Here is a 21,305-nt window from a genome sequence, read left to right on the forward strand (position 1 = left end):
TTGTATAGATTATATATCTTTTTAAAAATCATAATGTTTATCATTTGATGAAAATGTTGGTGTCCTTAAATTGTCATTAGGAAAACGTATTTCAATCATAATGAAATGCAAGATCTTTTGGACTAACCTTTGCAATGATCCCCAACACCTTTCAATCATAGTGAAATGCAAGATCTTTTGGACTACCTTTGCAATGATGCCCAACACCTTTCAGTCATAATGAAATGCAAGATCTTTTGGACTAACCTTTGCAATGATCCCCGACATCACTGAGAAGTTTTTGGTATTGCATAATTATAATAATGAGCAGCAAGGTTACAGCTTAGTGGGTTTTATTTGAAAACATATCTACCTGCTCCCAGTGTTTTGTGCAAGTGAAGAAATTGTTTGTACTCCCAGTATCTTGTTGGGAGCTAATTGACATATGAAGACATTGCTACTTGTGTAGATCTTCAATATGCAGTCCATCCCAATGTCACGTATCAAAAAGAGCTTTCAGATTGGAACATTGTTCATGCCTTCACAGGTAAAATAAAAGATGGGCACTTGCTTGGCTGGTAACTAGATACCAATACTCTTGGATAAGTTTATTACAGAATTTGAAGAGGGGATTGTACCTTAAAGTTTAATGAGTTTTACAATTTACAAATAAGTAACAGATTCAAGGCAATTAAATCAATATGGTGTTTGAGCATTCAAAACTATCCTAAATGTTTCTACAAGGGTATCCTCAAAGCACAAAGGATATATACATTGGATATCACATATGTTGCTTGGGAAAAGAAAGAATATGGTATTCAAACGCAGCACGATAGATGACCATAGAAAGAATCAGAAGGCCTTTTTGGAACATTCAATTTAGTAGTCGGCATTATATGTGGTAAATGCTTGTGGAAGGCAGCTACAGAACCTTCGACCCCATCTTCCCCTTTCATCACTTCAGCTAGAGCTATTGCATTTTGTTTAAAGATAGATATAAATATGATATTCAAAAGCAACACGATAGATGACCATAGAAAGAATTAGGTCTTTTTGGAGCATTCAATTTAGTAGTAGTCGGCATTATATGTGGTAAATGCTTGTGGAAGGCAGCCACAGCACCTTCAACCCCATCCTCCCCTTTCATCACTTCAGCTAGAGCTATTGCATTTTGTTTAACCTGTAAAATTTTGAACAAACAGACCTCTCCTTATTGCCATCATACACAAATGAAAAGCTGCATATCTTAATTAGCCTTAGTTCCTTTGATTCATGTGAGTTACCCATTTTCATTGGTTAAATCTCTAGGATAAGAGAAATGCTTAGGTTGTAGACTCAGGTGACTGATCGATCACACGACTCATCAATCATCCTTATTTATTACATATAAATAAGTATGATTGATTCATTTGAATTACCCATTTTCATTGGATTAAATGTTAGACTCAGGAGTGACTGATCACATTCAAAAAATTGCTACAATAAATGGTTCATTAGGTACAGTAGCTAGGGTAGGAGATGTCCCAAAGCTGTCTATACAAAAGTTTACACATGATATGTGTTGTATTATCTCTATGACTGTGGTGCCCCTGTTTTATCCCAAAACTGACTGGGAAACACCAGGGAGCCCCGCCTCTGTTCCAATTGGGGCACCGCCCTGGGTTGGGAGAACCCAGTCCCAACAGGTAGTCCCCAATGGCTAGCCACCCCACTTATTGTATACTTACGAATAATGATATTATGATTACAGAGGATGATGGGGAAGAGAAGGAATTTCTAGACAAACATCTCAACAAAGAATTCGAGATGAAGAAATTAGGAAAGCTGAAATACTTCCTTCGAATTGAAGTGGCTTGCTCTAAACAATGATTTTCCATTTCTCAGCAGAAGTATGTTACAGATTTGATAAAGGACAAAACAGGGAAATTGGCTTGCAAACCAGCTAACATACTGATTGACCCAAACCACAGATTGGGAGAACATTGGGAAGATGAGTATATAGACAAAGAAATGTACCAAAACTTGGTTGGAAAGCTAATATATACATGAGGCCTGATATTGCATTTGCAGTCAGTGTGGCAAACCAATTCATGCATAGTCCAAGGAAGGTACACTTACAGGCAGTACATTGAGTGATGCAATGTCTAAAAGGCAGTCCAGGACATCTTTTTAGAAGAAGAATAGGGGTTGAAATAGAAGCATATACAGATGCTGATTAAGCAGCTAGTCCTAGATAGCACATAGTTCAGTACAGAATGACAGAATGAAACACATAGAGGTGGACAGATATTTCTTCATGGAGGTGGATAGGGATCTGATCTGCACGCCAGATGCCCTATCATCAACTAGTAGCAGATATTCTCTCTAAAGAATTAAGTAATCCAACATTCCAAACAATTCTATCCACGCTAGGAATGGCAAGGAAATTCACCAGCTTGAGGGGAGTGTCAAAGTTACTAAAACATTCCAAACAAAAGAGGAAAGTAACTAAAGAGGCAAATAATAGTTTCTACTTTTAGACATCGTTTTCTTGTATGAAAGAGGATGACTCCCACCACAGAAATTAAGGGAAAACGAACAAGATTACATTGCATTTGTTTCATTACTTGTACCCATGGTTCCTATTTCATTGCACCAACCTTGTTACAAAGGGAAGCTATACAGTTAAGGTAAAGCTTGCCGTGAAGGTGTTTTGTTAATACTTAGGACTAAGACAAAAAAATCACAAAACCACTGGCTGTATTCTAGTGGTAAACCAAAGGTTTATTAATCATGCACCTGAGTTCAATCTCAGTAATTAGATTAATAGGTGTTGGATGCTGCACAAAAAAAACCACTCAAGTTCCAACCATTGCTCCTCTGAACTAGTAAAAGAAATAGTAAGGACCAAGGCATGAGGAACCTATAGACAAATGATTGGGTTTAACATGACTTGACTACAGAATACTTCCTATCCAATCCAAGTGAATTAATTCTTCTTGGATCTATTATTGATGGCGACAACTGAAATGCTGTGAGATGGTTAAACAGGCAAGAAACAATTAGCGGAATTATAATGCCACTATAAAAGAGACTCAACCCAAGATGAACCAGATGCAATCTATGCAAGAGGGCTCATAATAAGAATGCAGTGCAACTTCTTCCATATGCACCATATAATCATAGCAGAATATCTCATACTTGCTTGACATAAAAGAATTAAGACAAAAAATGCCAAGTTGATTTTGAGCTTACAGCAAAAAATGCCAAGACAAAAATCAATATCCAAATATACAACTCAATTATGCTTTCAAATGTTTGGGCAGATCAAATTAAGGTTTCAAGAACAAGGGCTGGATCAAAGAAAAGACAATCATATTATTGATACAGACAAACAACATCCACCAACAACTTCTTGCACATGCTTGCACCTCTTAGGAAAGTTTGCAGAAAGGATGTATTGCATAATAAAGTTTACACATTTCAATTGAAAGAACCTAAAGTGCATGACATAATAAAGAAATAAGAGTAAGAAATACCTGGGGATTCATCATATAATGTATCGCATGAACTAGCTTATCAAGAGAAAACTCATCCACAGGAATCGGTGGGGGTCCCACACCCTTGGCATATACACGATCTCCCCAGAAAGGCTGGTCACCAAAGAAGGGAACAATAGTTGTTGGACACTGCACCAGAAATACCCGTGGATTCAATAACTCTTTTTCTAGATAACCACAACCCAATAATACTTACTAATGTTGGATAAGGAAAGATTTTACACTATTCTCTACGAACAAGAAAATCACAGCATTGCTGTAAGAACATACATAGCCTCCATTATCATATCACATTTGCCTTATTTTATAAATGTGAGAATGAAGACCCCTTACATGCCCTCCATGTAGTACATTACATATCTCATTTTAGCAATGCAGAAAATAAAACCATTGTCTTTCTGTAAGGGCATAAATGCACGTATTATACCACTGTTAGTGCCTCATTTTAGAAACAGAGAAAATAACATCATCGTAACGCCATACACAGACTCTGTACAGCAAACTGCAAGTGGCTAACTTAACCAGCATACATCAAGCAATATATCACATTTATTATATCATGATCAAGAGTCAAATTTTATGCAAATTCTGGTTATCAAACAAAACCAACCACAGAAGTACAAGATTTGTTGTGGGGAATGCTAAAAAATACTAAAATTATGCTTTCTATAAAATAGGGCTGTATAAGTAAAAAAAAACTAGTAGCCAAAAAAATCAGTTATCGTTCTTCATCACCCTGAACTCCTCAAAAAAATATGAAACAGCTCACACAAATCATGGTCAAAATGCAATCTGCCACTCATCCCCAGGGACATCACTGGTTATTCCAGATGCATCATAACGAGAAACTAGCAGCTGTCCATAAGATTGTATCCATGTGATGATTTCTAAAGCCAGGAGTGGAATCATGTCTAGTGCTCATGTGAATGCCCAGAAACTTTCAACATAAAGATGAGATCAGAGAAATGTCTCTCATAGAGCAAATGAATGGCCAGCACATAGGGTCTGGCGTTCTACATGCATCCATGTGATTAATTTTCAGCAAACCAACACTAGAAGGCTATGTGTAATCCTGACAGTTGTCTTTCACTTTCTGGGACATAATTAGACTATCTGGAATGTGTTCATTTTTGTTCCCATTTGAGACTGCGGTCCTTTTGGGTCTCCTTCACATACACTTGCATATCGGGTTTTGGGAATTTTGTATATAACAGTAATTAATATAATTCGATGTCAGACTGAGCATGCAGTTTGTCCCTTCAGTTTCTTTGTTAGACATCATAGTAATTAATACAATTACCCATCATGAAAAAGAAAAGACAGCGTAAGGATTCTTACAGCTGCTCTCAAACCAGCGGCTGTGGTCCCTGCCCCACCATGATGAACCTGTTTCATGGAGACAACTGAAGCTCAACAATAGAATGTAAGGGGGAAAAGGAATAAACAGTTTCAAGTGTGTTAATTGTTAATAAACCCATTATACGAGATGAAAAACATGCAGAAGTCATAATTCATCAAGACCATGGTCAACCTGTGGTATTTTAATGCCATGCATGTATGTCCAGTTGGTTTGGTGATATTGAGATAAAATATATAATGTAAGCGTGTTTATCTGTACATAGATTTTTCTTTTGATGTCTAACACAAGTCTGCATAACGGTGTCGTTACCAGGTTTATTTGCTGGCTGCACAGAATGGCCTTCACATAAGATATATTCTTCATTTGTGAATCTCTATGGAAGGCCCACTGCTCTGATATTCTTCATAATCAGCATTCCTCCATAATAGAGCCACAAACATAGCTGCCCTCATTCAGAGTGAGTTGATGCATACATTCTGAATTTTATGGATACACATACTGGTTTTCCTTGGGCTGCCCAGGGGATGCAGTACGTTTCCTCATATTTTTGGATATTATGCATCTTAATGACATACGTCCAGTTTGTGAATGCCACACAATTTGCATCATATACTAATCCTAAACAAAATAAGAGGCTACCACTTAATCAGGAATATGATGCAAGGACTGGTTAAGATCTTACCACTGCTGCACATTGAGAAAATAGCCAATCATGGGGGCAGTTATCTAACAGATAAATGGAATCAGGTAGCTTCACCACTGTAAAACAACGGAACAATGTGAGCTCATGCTGTCTTTTATTATGCTTTATTATGTTCAGGTAATATTTTACAATTCATTAAAGAACACATTAGCAGGCAATGCGCATGCACTTTAAAACTCACAAGTTCCAAGTCCACTCCAGCCTCTACCAATGATTCCTCTTTGACAAGTGATTTCAAGAGCTTCAATAATTATCTTTGTCATCCCTGCTGCGTCTTCAACGGGCTGTGGAGGATTTTACTTGTTATCCGAGTTGCACAACATAAATACAAACATATGCAATTTTCGGTGAAATTTTACAAGCATAAATGAGATACGAAACATGAGAGCGCCAGCACATTACAGGGAAAACTGAAGTCATGACAATGCATATGCAAAATAAAAGGATATCATAAAAGATATTCTCAACTTACTAAGCTTCCAAAGCCCACATAAATGGGAGGAGGCCCTTCTTCAAGCCATTGCACCAGATCTTGGGGGGGTTGATAATCTTGCAAAAGGTCCAAAAAGCAAAATCCAACTACATCTATTTTTGATCCCCAGTCTGCAATTGCACAAACAATGCAGTTCGACAATTGGTTCAGCCAACTTCTGCGATAGGTATTCAATGCATGATATTACCTATTATAGCATGATAACAACAAGTGGACGCTTGGGAAAAAAAGTTAACTATACACCTTTTGGTTTTGGAACAAGGTGTGGGCTCCAAATATATCCTGTAGGAAGCTTTGAGACAGACAACTGAGAACCACTGAGGTAGGTGATTGGACGTAGCCTAAGTTTCTTTTTTCGGAAATCATTAATCAGCCCTTGTATTCCAATCCAAATAAGGGAATCCACCACTTGGTACGAAATCTGAAGCATGGAATAAATTAGTCAAGTAAGTTAAGAGAAAAACCTAGTTTATTCCTTGGCTTTCCTTAAGAAGTTTAGCTATTTTAAGAATGCTCTACCCGGTTTGCTGCATTGTGATGCACTCGAGAAAGAGGATGTGGAAACTCACTTGTTGGCCTGAAAAAATAGAGAAAAGGTAAATGACTGTAGATGAATTTGACTACATTTTTCACTTGGGGATCTGTGGTATGCTTCATAAAATATTAAATATATATGAAAAAAATGTGTAAATATACACATGCTGCAAGCAATGATCAGTACTATCACATATGAAAGGAATAGCCTTACCAAGCAATTTGAGGAATATATTTGTATGCAGTCCAATGTTTTCAATTCTCTATACTAATATTAGTCATATCATGCTCATACTATGAGACATTATAACTAGCACCAGACTTCATGTCCAAGCATTGAAATCAAACATCAGACCACACAAATCCCACATGTCCTGTTCTCACTGGCATATGGATGATAATGCACTATAACAAGATAGTAGCAAGAATTTGGACGCATTGTATTCATTTTGTCACAAGCACAGAGGCACAAAATCTTGCATGGATACTTTCTAAATTCACAGCCCCGCACCATTGAATATCAGTTTATCAAACACTGAATTATCAACACGCTTTATTAAATTCTCATGAACTCATTCTTTGCTTTTTACTATCCCTCCTAGTCTCTTGAAGGTCCTAACAAAAACCACACATGCCCGAGTTGAGTGTTAACCCCGTGAATAGACATCACAAGCTCTCTATTCACAAGCTCAAGGGCCCCTAAGAACTACGTATCTATTTTCCTTCTTATTCATCCTTAGTATCATAGCTATTTTGGATGTGGCTCAATGTTCAAATCAATGTCAGGGAACATGCAACCAATGGCAATAGGAGGTTTTACAAATCCTAGAACTACCTTCAAGTTTGCATACATGATAGCATTTCTAATGATTTAGAATCAACAGGTATGCATCAAGCTTTAGGCTCTTAGTTTATGCTTAGCATTTATATTGACTCAACAGAAGAAGCATACTTACGTCCAAGGCATAGTAAAGAAAATATGCAAAGGCACGTTCAAGTATTCGGCAACGTGAACATGACCTGAAATCAGTACCAAATACTGTTCTATATTTTAAAACCTTAGCAGCAATGAGTTTCCACGTGTACGAAATCCAAATGCATGTAACTTCACCATATGCTGGAGGATTGGCAATAATTGCTTGAACTTTGAAAGGCACATTGCTCTTGTCAGGATATGTGCAGGCAGGTAAAAGAGAGTTAATGATGGATTTAAGCTGCTTCCTTTGTATCCTGATCTCTGATGTTCCCGATGGAAGGAAACCTTTATTCTTTACCATGTCTGTTATACATGATGAACACAGTGGAGCTGTTAGCAGAAATGCATTCAACACCAAAGTCTACAAGTGTTATGTTTCATAAGTCAACATACATTTGGCAAGAACTTTTGGGTCACCTCCCAATGGATAGAATTCAAGGCCTGCTTGCAAAACAAATTCTTCAAAGTTTGAATGGGTTGCCAGCCTTACACGGTGCCCATATTCCTAATAAATTATTAAGGCAAAAGGTATTTAGGCATTTTGTATTATAGTATTTATGAAACTTGCCATGCATACATTTTGAATTCTAGATAAAAGACCTGCAAACGTTTCCCTATTGCTACAAAAGGCTGAACATCTCCCCGTGTTCCAACAATAAGCATGGCAATTTGCAGAGGTAACCGTGTGGAACTGTTCACATCTCCTTCATCATGTGAAGAGTCTTCATATGATGATGTGGAAAATAAGCCAGGTACAAGCTCAGCACTTTTGTCAGCATCAAACTCAACAGTGCCATCTTTTTGTATTCTGCAAATCCTCTTCACAAGTTTCTTCTAACATCATAAATGACAAGGAAGATTAACTTCGTATTTAACAGTAGCGTTAATTCTTTAAGATAAATCATACTTTTTAACAGAATTTCCAATATATATTATTATTCTCTAATAAAGAACTTTTATAATCCAAATTACACACCAATTTCCATAAGGTATATAAAAGTCAGTATAGTCGATACATGAATCTGAAATACCTGACAAACTGCAGGCATATAAACTAAGAGAATGCATTCTTTGATCGAATAACTTCTATCTTCAAATCTATATTAGTAATCCATTACTCCATACAAGGAGAACATATTTGACCGGTGTTTATACAACATTATAAATGACTTGGGCAGATTCATATGGCTGCTAAAACATTAGTGGTTTGCCCAAATCAATAAAGAATAATTATCGTCGGATCCAGATGAACTTCTTATATAGATTCTCAGATAAGATAGATTCTTGGGAGTTACATACAAGGAGGTTGGCCAACTAGCAAGCTGGCTATTTGAAAGATAAAAATCTCCTTTTCTTTCTCATTATGTCATGGTAATGTATTTTATCGCAAGTACAAAATAAGCATTAAATAGTTATTCCTTTCTAAACTGATATTTAGTTCAAACTGGTTCCGGGTCAAGCTGCCATTCAAGAAACTTTTATTAAACACTGGGAGGAATACAATCTATGCCCATAGGCAAACTTGTCATGATTCTGCTTTTACTTATGATGGATCATCTTCTATGAACTTATCTATATTTCTTGTCAGTTGTTTCTTTAAAAATTTTGGGGAAATGACTGCGTTACCTGCTTTCTTCTTGACATTTTTGACCCTGGAGATAGACCAGTAGTATCTTTGCCTCTGTTGTACTTATCTGTAATTGATCTCTTCAAATCTTCTTTCTTTCTTGATCGGACAATCCCATCAACAACCTCAAAATTTCCACTGGGCATTGTTTGCGCACGTTTAAGTCCATTTATTTCTACAACAATATTTGAAGAAAAAATATCCTTCTTAGGCTCCATGCAAGACCAGCATTAAAATCAACGGATATTCTTGAATAAAGTTGGCATGCCAACTTTATGTTCTTAGCTTAATCATAACTTTAGAGTAAACATACATATGTGATGAGGAAATTTTCCACTCTCAATTTCTAATCATTCTACTTTCCCTTAGTTCAAACATTCAAAGCAATCTTGGATATAATTCATAATTCCCAACTGTTTAATTTTTCATCTATTTCCAGAAAATAGATAAACAGAAGATCTCAAACAGAAGAAACCAAGTAAATAAAAAGAGATCAAGTCGACATGCTATACAATGAGCTCAGCCCCTGAAGAATTCCAGTATTGCAAATCAAATCCCTCTCTTCACACTAATCTTGCCAATTCTTGCTACAAGCATTGTCACGCTTCTTCTATGCTGCAACACGAACCGTAGACATAATGTTGCAAAAGTTGAGATGTGTTGATCTACAATAGAAATTAGTTTTCGTATTTTTGTGAAAGGCAGTACTTTTGACCTCTCCTATGAGTATGAATTAAAACAAATTTAAGACTGTTTGCTGAAGTTCAGATTTGAAGTGATTTTAATTCATCTGATGAACATCGTGGCTTCAATAAGCATGAAAATAGTCTACAGTGCACTCCAGGATGATCATGAACAAAGTTCGTGAAGTTGCTTGCTAAAAACCAGTTTCTTGGAGTGGTGGTGGTTTTCTATCGGTGAGATAAAAGCAATAACTATAAGGGACAATCACAGTTGTGTGTTATTTTCCTGATTTTGTTAAGTTATATTTATGTTTGATTGTCCATCAGGCAACTGAAGACCAGATACATTGGCAGATGAATTTTGATAGTTTTTGAAAATGGTACGATTTAGGAGCTGTTACATGTCAAATGACTTGAAACAAGTTCACTTTCAAAGTAAAAATCCCTTCCAATAGCATGATTAAGAAGCTTGACACAATAGATTACTGTAGAAAGATACAAGAAGCTACCCATTATGTACACCAGATATATATATATGTACACAGTAGATTCCTTCACAAATCTTCCAACCCATTATGGATATATATATGTTGATATTCTTCTCTTTCTGTCCATTTTTTGTCTTGGCCCTATTTGTTTCAGAAAATTTTATTGTAATAGCTTTCTCATAAATCTTATTATCCATTTTAAACACCAGGTTTATGCTGCAAACACTTCTTTCCTGTCAACTTTTTTACCCAAAACCTAGATTATTTTGAGAAAATGTGTTTTATCAGTAATAAATTTTAATGAAAGTTACAAATGTCAAATAGAGCTCTATAACATGTTCCAAGACCTGTCATGCCAACGTTGCCAAGATGATTTGTTGATTACGTAAAGATTTCTAAAAGAAGAAGACAAAACCTTCCTAACAATTCTATCTTTGCATTAATTGCGCCAGCCTTGATTGCTTAAAAACCTCACATAAATTCTAAGTCTAATATGATGTATTGACATCTGCTGAACGCTGCTTTCTGGACGTCAAACTTGTAACTCGGTTTAATATATAGTTCAAACTATGTAATTTTTTTAATAGCTCTAACTCTAAGGCTGGAAAATGCCTCACATCACCTGCTGTACTCAGCCTACTATCTGGATCCTAGTTTCGCAATTTCCAGCCTATCAATGTGCAGTTTAATAATGCCTACTAAGTTTATTCATTAAAAAAGGGTATATAATAGGAATTGCATAATTTTTTGAGTTAAGCAAAAATTAGGCCCATGAGTTTATCAGTGATCCTTTCATCAATCACAGAAGGAACTTCTATGGTTAGTATAGAACTATCCCCCCTGTTTTACTAATGCCTGATCTCTTCATACCAGCTACTTCCTTTAATCACATGATTCAGAAGCTAGATCCTTACAACTGGCACTTTGGGTCTTCATTCTAGGAAAACGAACTATTTGACCACGAGATTCATTGAAAAAAAACGGTTATAGATTCACTAGATAGGTAAAAGTATACAAGCATACGGCGTAGAATGCAATTAAAAATAGGCTTTCAATTACTCTTATTCACTAGTTGGAAGAAGATTATTACTTAACTTTAATTTAACAGCCAATCGTATATAATAGCTTATGAGCTAGGAAATGTCATGGCAAATATTCTTGCTCAATGACATTGACTTGATTTGGGCACACCATTAGAACATCTTTGATCGTAATCTGATAAGACTCCAGTATATTGCAATCAATCGAAGTTTAATGGCACCAAAAGAAAATACCTCGGGGGGTCTGGTCAGGACTGATGGTCGTATTTCCGGAGAAAACTGCTACATTTGATTCTTTCAACTTCAAATATCTCTGAATGGCTATGGCATCATTACCCTCCAGGTCTAGTGGTTTCTTGGGAGATTCATCTGAAGTATTCTGCATTTTTATGTTTTTCGAAAAATCAGTTCCATCTTCCAAAGCAATATCTACTTGAGAAGAAGATGACCCAACACTCTTTTCTAATTCTGGAGCACATAAGGATGTATCGCATGTCCTGTCTCCTCGCAAATCAATAGCATTCCCTTTAGCTATGTTTTGTGATTTGTCAACATCACAAATATCATTCGCTCTCATATCTTTGCCTGCCATTGCACTCCTTTCGACATCATCATGTACATTCTCCACAGGCGTACATACTCTGTTATTAAGAGAATCTGCACCTAAAGACATGTGTTCTTGTTTACTAGTATTATAGCCATTTTCTTGATCTTCCTTTGCTTTTTGCTCTTCTAGGACCAGAACATCACCCATACTCTCCATGGTAACATGATTTTCTGAAGTACTTTCAGTATGGGCCGTATTAGTATAATTTTCTAAAATGCTTTTAGTATGGGTTGCTTCACAACAAGCGACAGTGTTGACATCAGTCCCACATTCAGCTGAACCAGTACAAACAGCTGATCTATTACACGCTTCTGATCCATTTAGTCCAGTATGGATACTATTGCTGTCTTCATTTTCACTTAACTCACATGTAGAAACCCTTCCAGTAGACGTTGTTGGCCAAATTTCTTCTTGTACCATTGATTGATCTCTTAAGGTGCCATTGCCATCATCAACATGATAATGTGCTTCTTCAATACTAGAATTGGCATTAGAATACTGATAAATACCTGCTATTGAACTTGTTGAGGCATGATCGATAGCTACGTTTGGTGGTGGTGAAGAAGGTTCTGAAAATGGCGAAGATGACGATGAAGATGAGCCTGATGCAGAAGAAGGTGCAGAGATCTCTTTTTGTGAAGATGGAGAAGATGCAAATGACTGTGTATGAGATGGAGAAGAGGATGAAGTGGATGAAGAGGATAATGATGAAGATGAGCTTTCATGTGGGTTTGTTCCTTCTTCTTCGATAATTTCTTGATTTTCCATGACCTTACAATATGTGAGCCATTTTCACTCTCGTTTTTCTCTCTGTCCGTCTAATGAATATAAATCTCATTACATGGTAGAACGTAGATCTGTAGAGAAAAATGGAACTCTTTACACTCCCCCTCTCGCTCTTCTTACGTACTGAAAAGCTTGAATTTTGTGAAGAAAACACAGGAATATGATTCCTTCGGATGTGAGAAGCTCAACAAAATCGCCCAAGAAGCTGTATTGGAAGGAAACGCAGATGAAGTAGGGTTTCATGGGAAGGGAAAGAAGTAATCAGTGGCTCTTGAGGATGATGATGTACAAGGGGGGGGGCTGGATTCCGCGAGCTGTTGTTGTCATCATCATCAATGTGCCAAAAAAATGTCCATAAATTAGTGTTGCGTATACATACATAGAGAAAAATCACAGAAATTCTGCGTGTCTTCTTTCATTCCAGGAGATATATGTATCATCAGATTCAGAATGTAGATTGTAAAACTTGTGTAAGGTATGTATGTCAAAATGACCTACAGATATGCATTTGAAACAAACTATTCACTAATGTACATACATACATACATATTTCGGCCCGAGTTATGACCCGAGGAAGGCCGATTGGGTCAATCGTATCTCGGACACCGAAGTCTATGAATCCTTATACATTCGAGCAATGACCAAAGAAACCGTAAATAAATAAATAAATAGGACTTGCATATATATTCTTGAACTCTCGTGATTGAAGGAAGTAAATTAGGTTCAAACCCAAACATTCTAGAACTCACACCACCACCCCTCCACCCCCATTTGAGTGAGGACCCAGGTAACGTAAAGTCGAGTTTGCATTCTCGATGGGCATGAGTAAATAACATGTTCCCCAAGTTTGCTTAAAATCTTGTGTGTGTGTGTGTGTGTGTGTGTGTGTGTGTGTGTGTGTGTGTGTGTGTGTGTGTGTGTGTGTGTGTGTGTGTGTAGTCGTGATCTATGCTTATATTCATTCAGGGATAACGTCACTTCTTCATGTATGGTGGTGGGTATGCATGCTCGCGATCCTGTCTTGAGGACAATTTTTGGCCATCTCTCATTCCAGAGATTGCCATCCACAATGCAATGTTTTTGTGATTTGTTTCTGGAACCTATATATACGTGAAATTATGGTCATAACATCATAACCACCTCTCTATGTGGTAAAGTAAATATTTACCAACCCATGCAGTAGATTCAAACCCCATTACATGCACTCGTTTATAATCTCTCTTTCTTTTTCTTTCTACGGTGTTGTATATTTATTAACTAGTGCATTACGAGTCAAACTCACTACATGCACTCATTTTTTACATAACACACGGGATGTTTGTTGTCCAGCAAACATTGTATATTTACTAACGAATTCATTGAATGCCTATGACTCGTTATCCAAATGACTCATTATCCAACCAATGTGTTGCATGCTTCTGTGACTTGTGCCAAAGAAGCTAGGTAGATATCTTCAATTGGTCCGACCGTGAAGAGAGCTTCTTTAACATCAACAATCTTTGTAATTGCAATATTAGTGATCATTTATTGGAAAAAACATTAAATAAATAAATATACATTAGTGATTGTGGCTCATGGCCTCAATATTGCTAGTGGTTACAACAACTACCATTGATTCAACATTTATAGTGTTATAATGTAACCTGCGTCGCATCGATCTCAAATAAGAGGGGTCACTTTGTGATTGTTAAGAGAAATGACATATCGTTTGGTTCTAAGTTCTAACAATCTACAAAGATATGCAATAAACATGATCATATTGTAATTCATGGGGAACTTCCCTTTATTAGGTGGCAATGGTAATGCCGAATAGACTTGTAATCTGAAATGGACACTACGGGGGTTCCAATTTGTAAAAAACGGCAATAGCTCTCATGCAGGTGCCCTAAATTGTGCTCGTATTTTGGTTCGCATTCTCTCCCCTTTCCTTTCACCAAGAAGCCCCTTTCTTCCAAATAGTTATTCCACACAATTGTTTGATATATACATGTTTTTAACTTTGCAAAATCTATTTAATCAAGTCATTTCATATGTTTCCCATCTAGTGATTCTATATTTAATCAATACAAACATGTTTCTTAATCTCTATGATGATTAGGTGCGTGTTAATATTAGTTTAACTTAAGATGCCTTAATTGAGACTTTATTGTGACATAAGGGGCACATATCATTATGTTATTTTTAATAAAAGACAACGTTAAACGTTGTAAAAAGCATGTGACCTTGATTGTGATGTTTACAATTGTTTCTATGTTGGAACACAATGGTAAATGTTAATATTAGTTTAACTTGAGATGCCTTAATTGAGACTTTACTGCGACATAAGAGGTGCATATCATTATGTCATTTTTAATAAAAGGCAATGTTAAACGTTGTAAAAAGCACATGACCTTGATTGTGATGTTTACAATTGTTTCTATGTTGGAACACAATGCTAAATGTTACAATAAAAAAATGGCATTTAGCTTTTGGATTTTAGCTAAATGTATACAAGAAACATGATTATATCATAATGTGCGGGGAATGGCTCTTTATAAGGTGGCAATGGCTAATGTGTAATGAGTTTGTATGTAATGGACCCTTTCAGGTCGGGGTTTCTAGCATGTATAAAAAAGGGCAAAGAGCCCTCATGTAAAAATGGTCTTTGGATGCCTTGAGTTACCTTTTCGGTCTTTAGTGCTTACCCTTTACATCCACCGAGAGCCACTTTCCTCCATGTAGCCTTTCTCAACGATTATCTCTTTGATTGAGCCATGTATGTTTTTTATTTGGTAATTGTCTACTTAATCGAGATAAATATGCAAGTTTCATCTCAATGCTTATCTATTTGATTGAGACATCTATGTTTTTTATCTATTTAATCAAGACAAACACATATATTATCCGGGAATGATTGGTTGTGTGACGATTATAGTTTAACTTAATATGCCTTTGAGGCTTCCATGGCTGCATAGAGAGGTGTGGTAAATGCTTTTATGTGTCGGAAGTATGACGTCACTCCCCGGTGGCAAAGACCATGTCATGCTTCCAAACCTTATGAATATTGTCAGAGTTGTGAAAATAGAAACCATGCGTGAGGAACTTTTTCGCATATAAGTAGCGAGCACCGAGAATATTAAAACAACACGACACTACAAAAGCAACTCTTGACATTCTTTGTACATCAATGACAAGTCAATTGCAATAAGTACTTGATTTGGTTTTGTTTTCAGGCGACATACTTGTTGTGTACCATACGAAAACCATAAAAGAAAACCTATTTCTCATACTTCAATTGTATCCCATATATGTACCCCAAAACCTCATATGTTGGAGAGGGTAAAGGCACTAGCTCCCCGAGCAAAAAAACCACTAAAAGGGTGGCAAAGAATTCCCAACTAACAATGCCCAAAGTTGTGACACAACCACCCATATGAAATGGCACAAGCAACTTGACGACATATATTCTCTCTTCTTCTTTGAGAGGGAAAAGAGCATAATCGTTGTATTTTGGGGAACTCGAAAATGCAGGGGTATTCTTTGGAGTTATAAAACTTAGTAGGGGTATATCAAGGAATTATGAAAACTTAGAATGGGTATTCTTGGAGCTTCATAAACCAATAGAGGTACATTGGGAATTATGGAAATATAGGGGCATATTGGGAACTATGAAAATGCAGGGGTAAAGCAGGAATTTATGGAAATATCTATAGGGGTATATTTAGAATTTTGTGTAAATTAGGTTTGTGTCGTGTATTCGCTAGTACTGTAGCAAAGGCACGTTGCTTTTTTTTTTTAGGGTTTCTATGTGTGCAGAGAGACGAAATTAGGTTTTTACGCCATCGCCAGAGAAGCAGCTGGTGATCGTGACGAAGTTAGGGTTGTTAGAAAACCAGAAGAACCTTCAATCATTTCTCATGGCAGAAGAAGAAGAAGAAGAAGATGGAGAATACAGAGAGCCTGGAGAGCTGCATGAAGACTCCGTTGAATCTCTGCAAGACCCTTTAGAGAGGAACGAGATGAAGCAGAATACAAAAGAGATGGATTTTTCCCACAAGGAGAAGAAAAGGAAATCCATTAATATTTGTTCTAGGTCAACTTCTGGCTCGAGATATGCATCGATCACATCTACCGATTCAAAAGATGTACAGGTACGCTTGAGTGAAGGCAATGAAGATATTGGTAAGTTTAGAGCTAGAGCTTCTCGATGGGGAGAAGAGGCTCCATTATGTTCAGACGAGGCTTCAGAACTTCAGTTTGATGTAAAAAATGGAGATCTGGGAAAAAAGGATGTTTTCCAACCTTCAAAAGAATATAGATGGTCAGAAGAGACTTCATCATCGCCATCACCATTGTCTGTAAAGACTTGTGCAATGCAGAAAGATTATGATTATCTAACTTCAAGAGCATCTAGATGTTCAGAAGAGACTTCGCTTATTGTGGAAAATTCATCATCTTTTCAAGTAAAAAATCATATCTCGCAGCAGAAGGATGATTTTAAAGCTTCAAAAACATCGAGACGGTCAGAAAAGACACTGGGCATTGACGGGAAGTTATCATCATCTCGTGTGAAGAATCAAAACTTACTGAAAAAGGATAATTTACAAGCTTCAGTAGAGGCTCCACCTAATGAGGAAAAGTCATTGTCTTTTAATGAAACAAATCATGTCTTGCAGAAGAAGGATGATTTTCGAGTTTCAAAGGCTTCTAGATGGTCAGAAGAGACTTCAACTAGAAAAGAAAAGCTATCATCATTTCATGTGAAGAATCAAGAATTGCTGAAAAAGGCTGATTTTGAAGCTTCAAAAGCATCTAGATGGTCAGAAGAGGTTTCACCTAGTGAAGAAAAGCTGTCATCATCTAGTATAAAGAATCAAGACTGGCAGGAAAGGGATGGTTTCAAAGCTTCAAAAGCATCACGATGGTCAGCGGAGACCTCACCTAGCAAGGAAAAAGTATCATCATCTCATGTAAAGAATAATGTCTTGCAGAAGAAGGATGATTTCCAAATTTCAGAAAAATCTAGATGGTTAGAAGAGACGTCACCTAGAAAGAAAAAGCCATCATCATTGCATTTAAAGAATCGAGACTTGCAGAAAAAGGTTGATTTTGAAGTTTCAAAAGCAACTAGATGGTCAAAAGAGACTTCACATTGTGAGGAGAAGCCTTTTCTGTTTGGTGTTAAAAATCAAGACTTGGAGAAGAACGATTCTTTTGAGATCAAAAGCGAACTTTCAACTGATGACGATGATGACAGTTCAGAAGAAGATGAAAAATCTCATGAATATATGAAAATTAAGTCTCATTTTCACAAAATTAATGGTGCGATTGAATCTCCCTGTTCAAAGAGAAAAAGTTCTCCAGGGTCCGAATCACAGATATGCTTAAGACAAGATAAAGATTTGGATATGGTCAGATCTTCTCCATGGAAAGAAGAGATTTTACTAAACAGAGAAATACCATCGATGTTTCAGGTAAAGAATCAGGACATGCAGGGTAAGGCTGATTCTGAGGCTAAAAGTGAGCATGAAACTGATGATGAACAGGGTGTAAAATATGAACATTCCGAGGCTGATGACTATATGAAGACTAGTTTTGCTTTAGGAGAAATTAGTAGAGTGAATATATCTAGAGATTATTCAGTAAAAGAGTGTGGATATCCGAAAGAGGTTGATTTGAACAGTTGTAGGCATAGTAGTGATGAAAGAGTTCATGATGACGATGAAGATGGAGTGGTTTCTTTTTTTCCAGAAGAGATGGATTCTGCAGATTATAAGATAGACATGCTAAAAGGTTGCAGAAGCGTGGAAGAATTTGAGATGGTGAAAAGGATAAATGAAGGTACTTATGGTGTGGTCTACAAGGCCAAAGATAAGAAGACTGGAGAAATTATGGCTTTGAAGAAAGTGAAGATGGAGAAAGAGAGAGATGGCTTTCCCATGACTTCCCTTAGGGAAATCAATATCTTGCTTTCGATTCAGCATCCTTGTATTGTAAATGTGAAAGAAGTTGTAGTTGGCAACAGTATGGACAGCATTTATATGGTCATGGAATACATGGAACATGATTTGAAGAGGTTTATGGGAACCTTAGAGCATCCTTTCAGCCAAAGTCAGGTAAAATGCTTGATGCTAAAACTTTTTGAAGGAATAAAGCATTTACATGACAATTGGGTTTTGCATAGAGATCTGAAGACTTCAAATATCCTTTTGAATAATCAAGGTGACCTCAAAATTTGCGACTTTGGTCTGGCTAGGCAATATGGAAGCCCTCTCAAAACATACACTAGTTTGGTTGTAACACTATGGTACAGGTCTCCGGAGCTACTACTTGGGTGCAAAGAGTACTCCACAGCTGTAGACATGTGGTCTTTGGGATGCATCATGGCCGAGCTGCTCTCGAAAGAGCCCTTATTTTGTGGAAAAAATGAAGTTGATCAAATTGATAAGATATTCAGAACTTTAGGAACTCCGGATGAGACAATCTGGCCAGATTTCTCAAACTTACCAGGGGTAAAGTGTAGTTTTGTCAAGCAACGCTTTAACAGGCTAAGGGAGAAATTTCCACCTACAGCTTTTGCAGGTGGGGTAACCTTATCGAATAAAGGTTTTGATCTTTTGAGCAGACTGTTGATGTATGATCCAAAGAAACGAATAACATCAGAAGATGCTTTAAATCATGAATGGTTTAAGGAATTCCCACTTCCAATAATGCCTGATTTGTCGAGCTTGAAGAGGACAGGAGTTTCTACATGGTGATTGAAGAGGGGATAGTCACATGATGAAATGAATCATTTCCCCCCTTAAGAGGGAGTACATTACCATCCGGTGGCATCAGATTTTGAGTTCTTTGATTTGTTATGTTATATGGCATCTTCGATGCGGGTATGTTCATGTTTGTATCTTTATTGTTCCAATACATTTTATGTTTTTCCTGAAGGAGCATTGTTTTAGATGTTCAGAGGGTATCCATGAACGAAGGAGAGCATGAACTGCAAAATGCGTGGAGCTTCTATTACTCAATGACATGGAATGAATTGTGAAGTAAGCCATGTAACTAGCTTTAATGTTCAGCAAAGTTCTCTGGAAAAATAACTAAATTCAACTGTCAGATTCATTTCACTAAAACAAAGATGGATATGAAGGTGGAATGAAAAAATCTCCAAAGATGTTGGTGGCAGAATCATCTACACTATAACGAGTTCTACGGCAGAGAATGACATGTGAACCACTAATATAATTTATAATGTGAAGACATAGTTGCAACATGTAAGATGACCATCATTAAACTGTTGATCAATTTGGGTATTTGTAGTGCGGCTCGTTCATCACAGCCTTTGGTGGTTATGGTGAACATGTGGAGACAAATAACACTGCATATACTTGTCCATTTTATAAAATATTCATTTACCTGCTTAATTGTGTGGGTGTTACACTTATGTCTGTTGCTCTTGCATTGGGATAGTAACAATGTCTCCTTTTGTAAGTTTTTATGTGAATATTTGGTCCTCATAGCCATGCTTCTAATTAGCTTTGGGAAATGTTACGGATAAAACCTAATAAAGTCTCAGTGAAATAAAATCCAAGCTTGGACTTCAGCACTATTAATAAGAGTGGATAAAGGTCTCAAGTGATTGGACAGCTAGACAAATAAGAATTTAGTGAATAGTTTTAAACGTTTGAATGCTATAAATCATGCCCTTTTGCTTTCCATTGTGAAACTTCTGGAAGATAGGAAACATTGGAACTTACTCATGTTGCTTCTGAAGCTTTTCTCCGCTGTATTCGTAATGCTTTGAAAGGTTTGTTAAGATATTATCTGGATATTTATTTGTTTCTAATAACAAACCTTTGATCACAAGGGGTGATCAAATGTGTTTAGTTAGATTGATTTTTATTACTATGATTTGCTGCGGATTCAAATGATACCTCATTACATTAAAGAAATGCCCTTATAGTTGCAGAAACTCTGAAAGTATGTTTAGTTGCTTGTAGGGGGACAATCTGAGGTGGCCAAATGGAGGATGAGGGGTGAATAGCATGTATATCCATCATAATTAGCGCAGTATCTGTTGATTTTTGTTGATTTTCACGTCCTTATAAGATTGATAAAGAATGCACAATAGAATGAAACATGACATACATTGACTATAATCCAAGGCACATAGAGAAATTGCAAGAAGATAGGAGAGATTGAGTGTGTATTTTGATTGTATGTCAAGGGAGCATCACATCATCATTACATTATTGTTAAACAAGGTTCAAATGTATCATTGCCATCATATTAATTGGTCAATCTACAACATCATTACGGGATTAATTCATGGATACATCATTTACATATTTTCCGTAACAAAGGCATTCACATGTTAGTTAGTATATGTTATTCTTGGATTTTGTTTGATCATTTCACTTGTGGTACTTATGTCACATTATTAGAGAATATCCTTTGTGACCAAATTCTATGATATTTTAACATTGTCTTACTAACATCACCTTTACTACAAGTTCT

At 36.6% G+C, this 21,305-nt stretch overlaps 2 protein-coding genes and 1 pseudogene across 9 annotated transcripts in view; 1 reads left to right on the top strand and 2 right to left on the bottom strand.

The window, feature by feature from the left end:
- The window catches only part of LOC147862765 (uncharacterized), an 89,987-nt pseudogene that overhangs the window by 34,506 nt on the left and 34,176 nt on the right, over positions 1–21,305 (bottom strand). The window lies entirely within an intron of this gene.
- Positions 650–13,066, bottom strand: LOC147862769 (sterol 3-beta-glucosyltransferase UGT80A2-like). 3 transcript variants are annotated; one of them, XM_087320792.1, is made up of 14 exons: positions 11,657–13,066; positions 9,211–9,386; positions 8,185–8,415; positions 7,978–8,089; positions 7,720–7,887; positions 7,565–7,628; positions 6,594–6,651; positions 6,318–6,495; positions 6,054–6,184; positions 5,763–5,865; positions 5,561–5,637; positions 4,859–4,904; positions 3,498–3,664; positions 650–1,159 (listed from the first exon to the last, which is right to left on the bottom strand). In XM_087320792.1, exons 1-14 carry the CDS (start codon positions 12,795–12,797, stop codon positions 989–991), a joined length of 2,823 nt encoding a protein of 940 aa, XP_087176918.1. In that variant the 5' UTR covers positions 12,798–13,066; the 3' UTR covers positions 650–988. The 3 variants fall into 3 exon arrangements, with proteins under 3 accessions (XP_087176918.1, XP_087176917.1, XP_087176919.1); XM_087320791.1 differs by having other exon boundaries at positions 8,185–8,418; XM_087320793.1 differs by having other exon boundaries at positions 3,498–3,647; positions 4,857–4,904; positions 8,185–8,418; positions 11,657–13,065.
- On the top strand, positions 16,566–20,212 carry LOC147862770 (uncharacterized). Of its 5 annotated transcripts, none has more exons than XM_087320905.1 (3): positions 16,566–19,678; positions 19,748–19,837; positions 19,939–20,212. In XM_087320905.1, the coding sequence occupies exon 1, from the start codon at positions 16,712–16,714 to the stop codon at positions 19,550–19,552; it is 2,841 nt and encodes a 946-aa protein (XP_087177031.1). In that variant the 5' UTR covers positions 16,566–16,711; the 3' UTR covers positions 19,553–19,678; positions 19,748–19,837; positions 19,939–20,212. The 5 variants fall into 5 exon arrangements, with proteins under 5 accessions (XP_087177031.1, XP_087177030.1, XP_087177029.1 ...); XM_087320904.1 differs by having other exon boundaries at positions 19,756–19,837; XM_087320903.1 differs by having other exon boundaries at positions 16,566–19,837.

The sequence above is a fragment of the Azolla caroliniana genome, unplaced genomic scaffold (genome assembly GCF_043228905.1).
Source record: "Azolla caroliniana isolate FFs.n. ecotype wild unplaced genomic scaffold, voAzoCaro1.0.p SCAF_6, whole genome shotgun sequence".
NCBI classification, from domain to species: domain Eukaryota; kingdom Viridiplantae; phylum Streptophyta; class Polypodiopsida; order Salviniales; family Salviniaceae; genus Azolla; species Azolla caroliniana.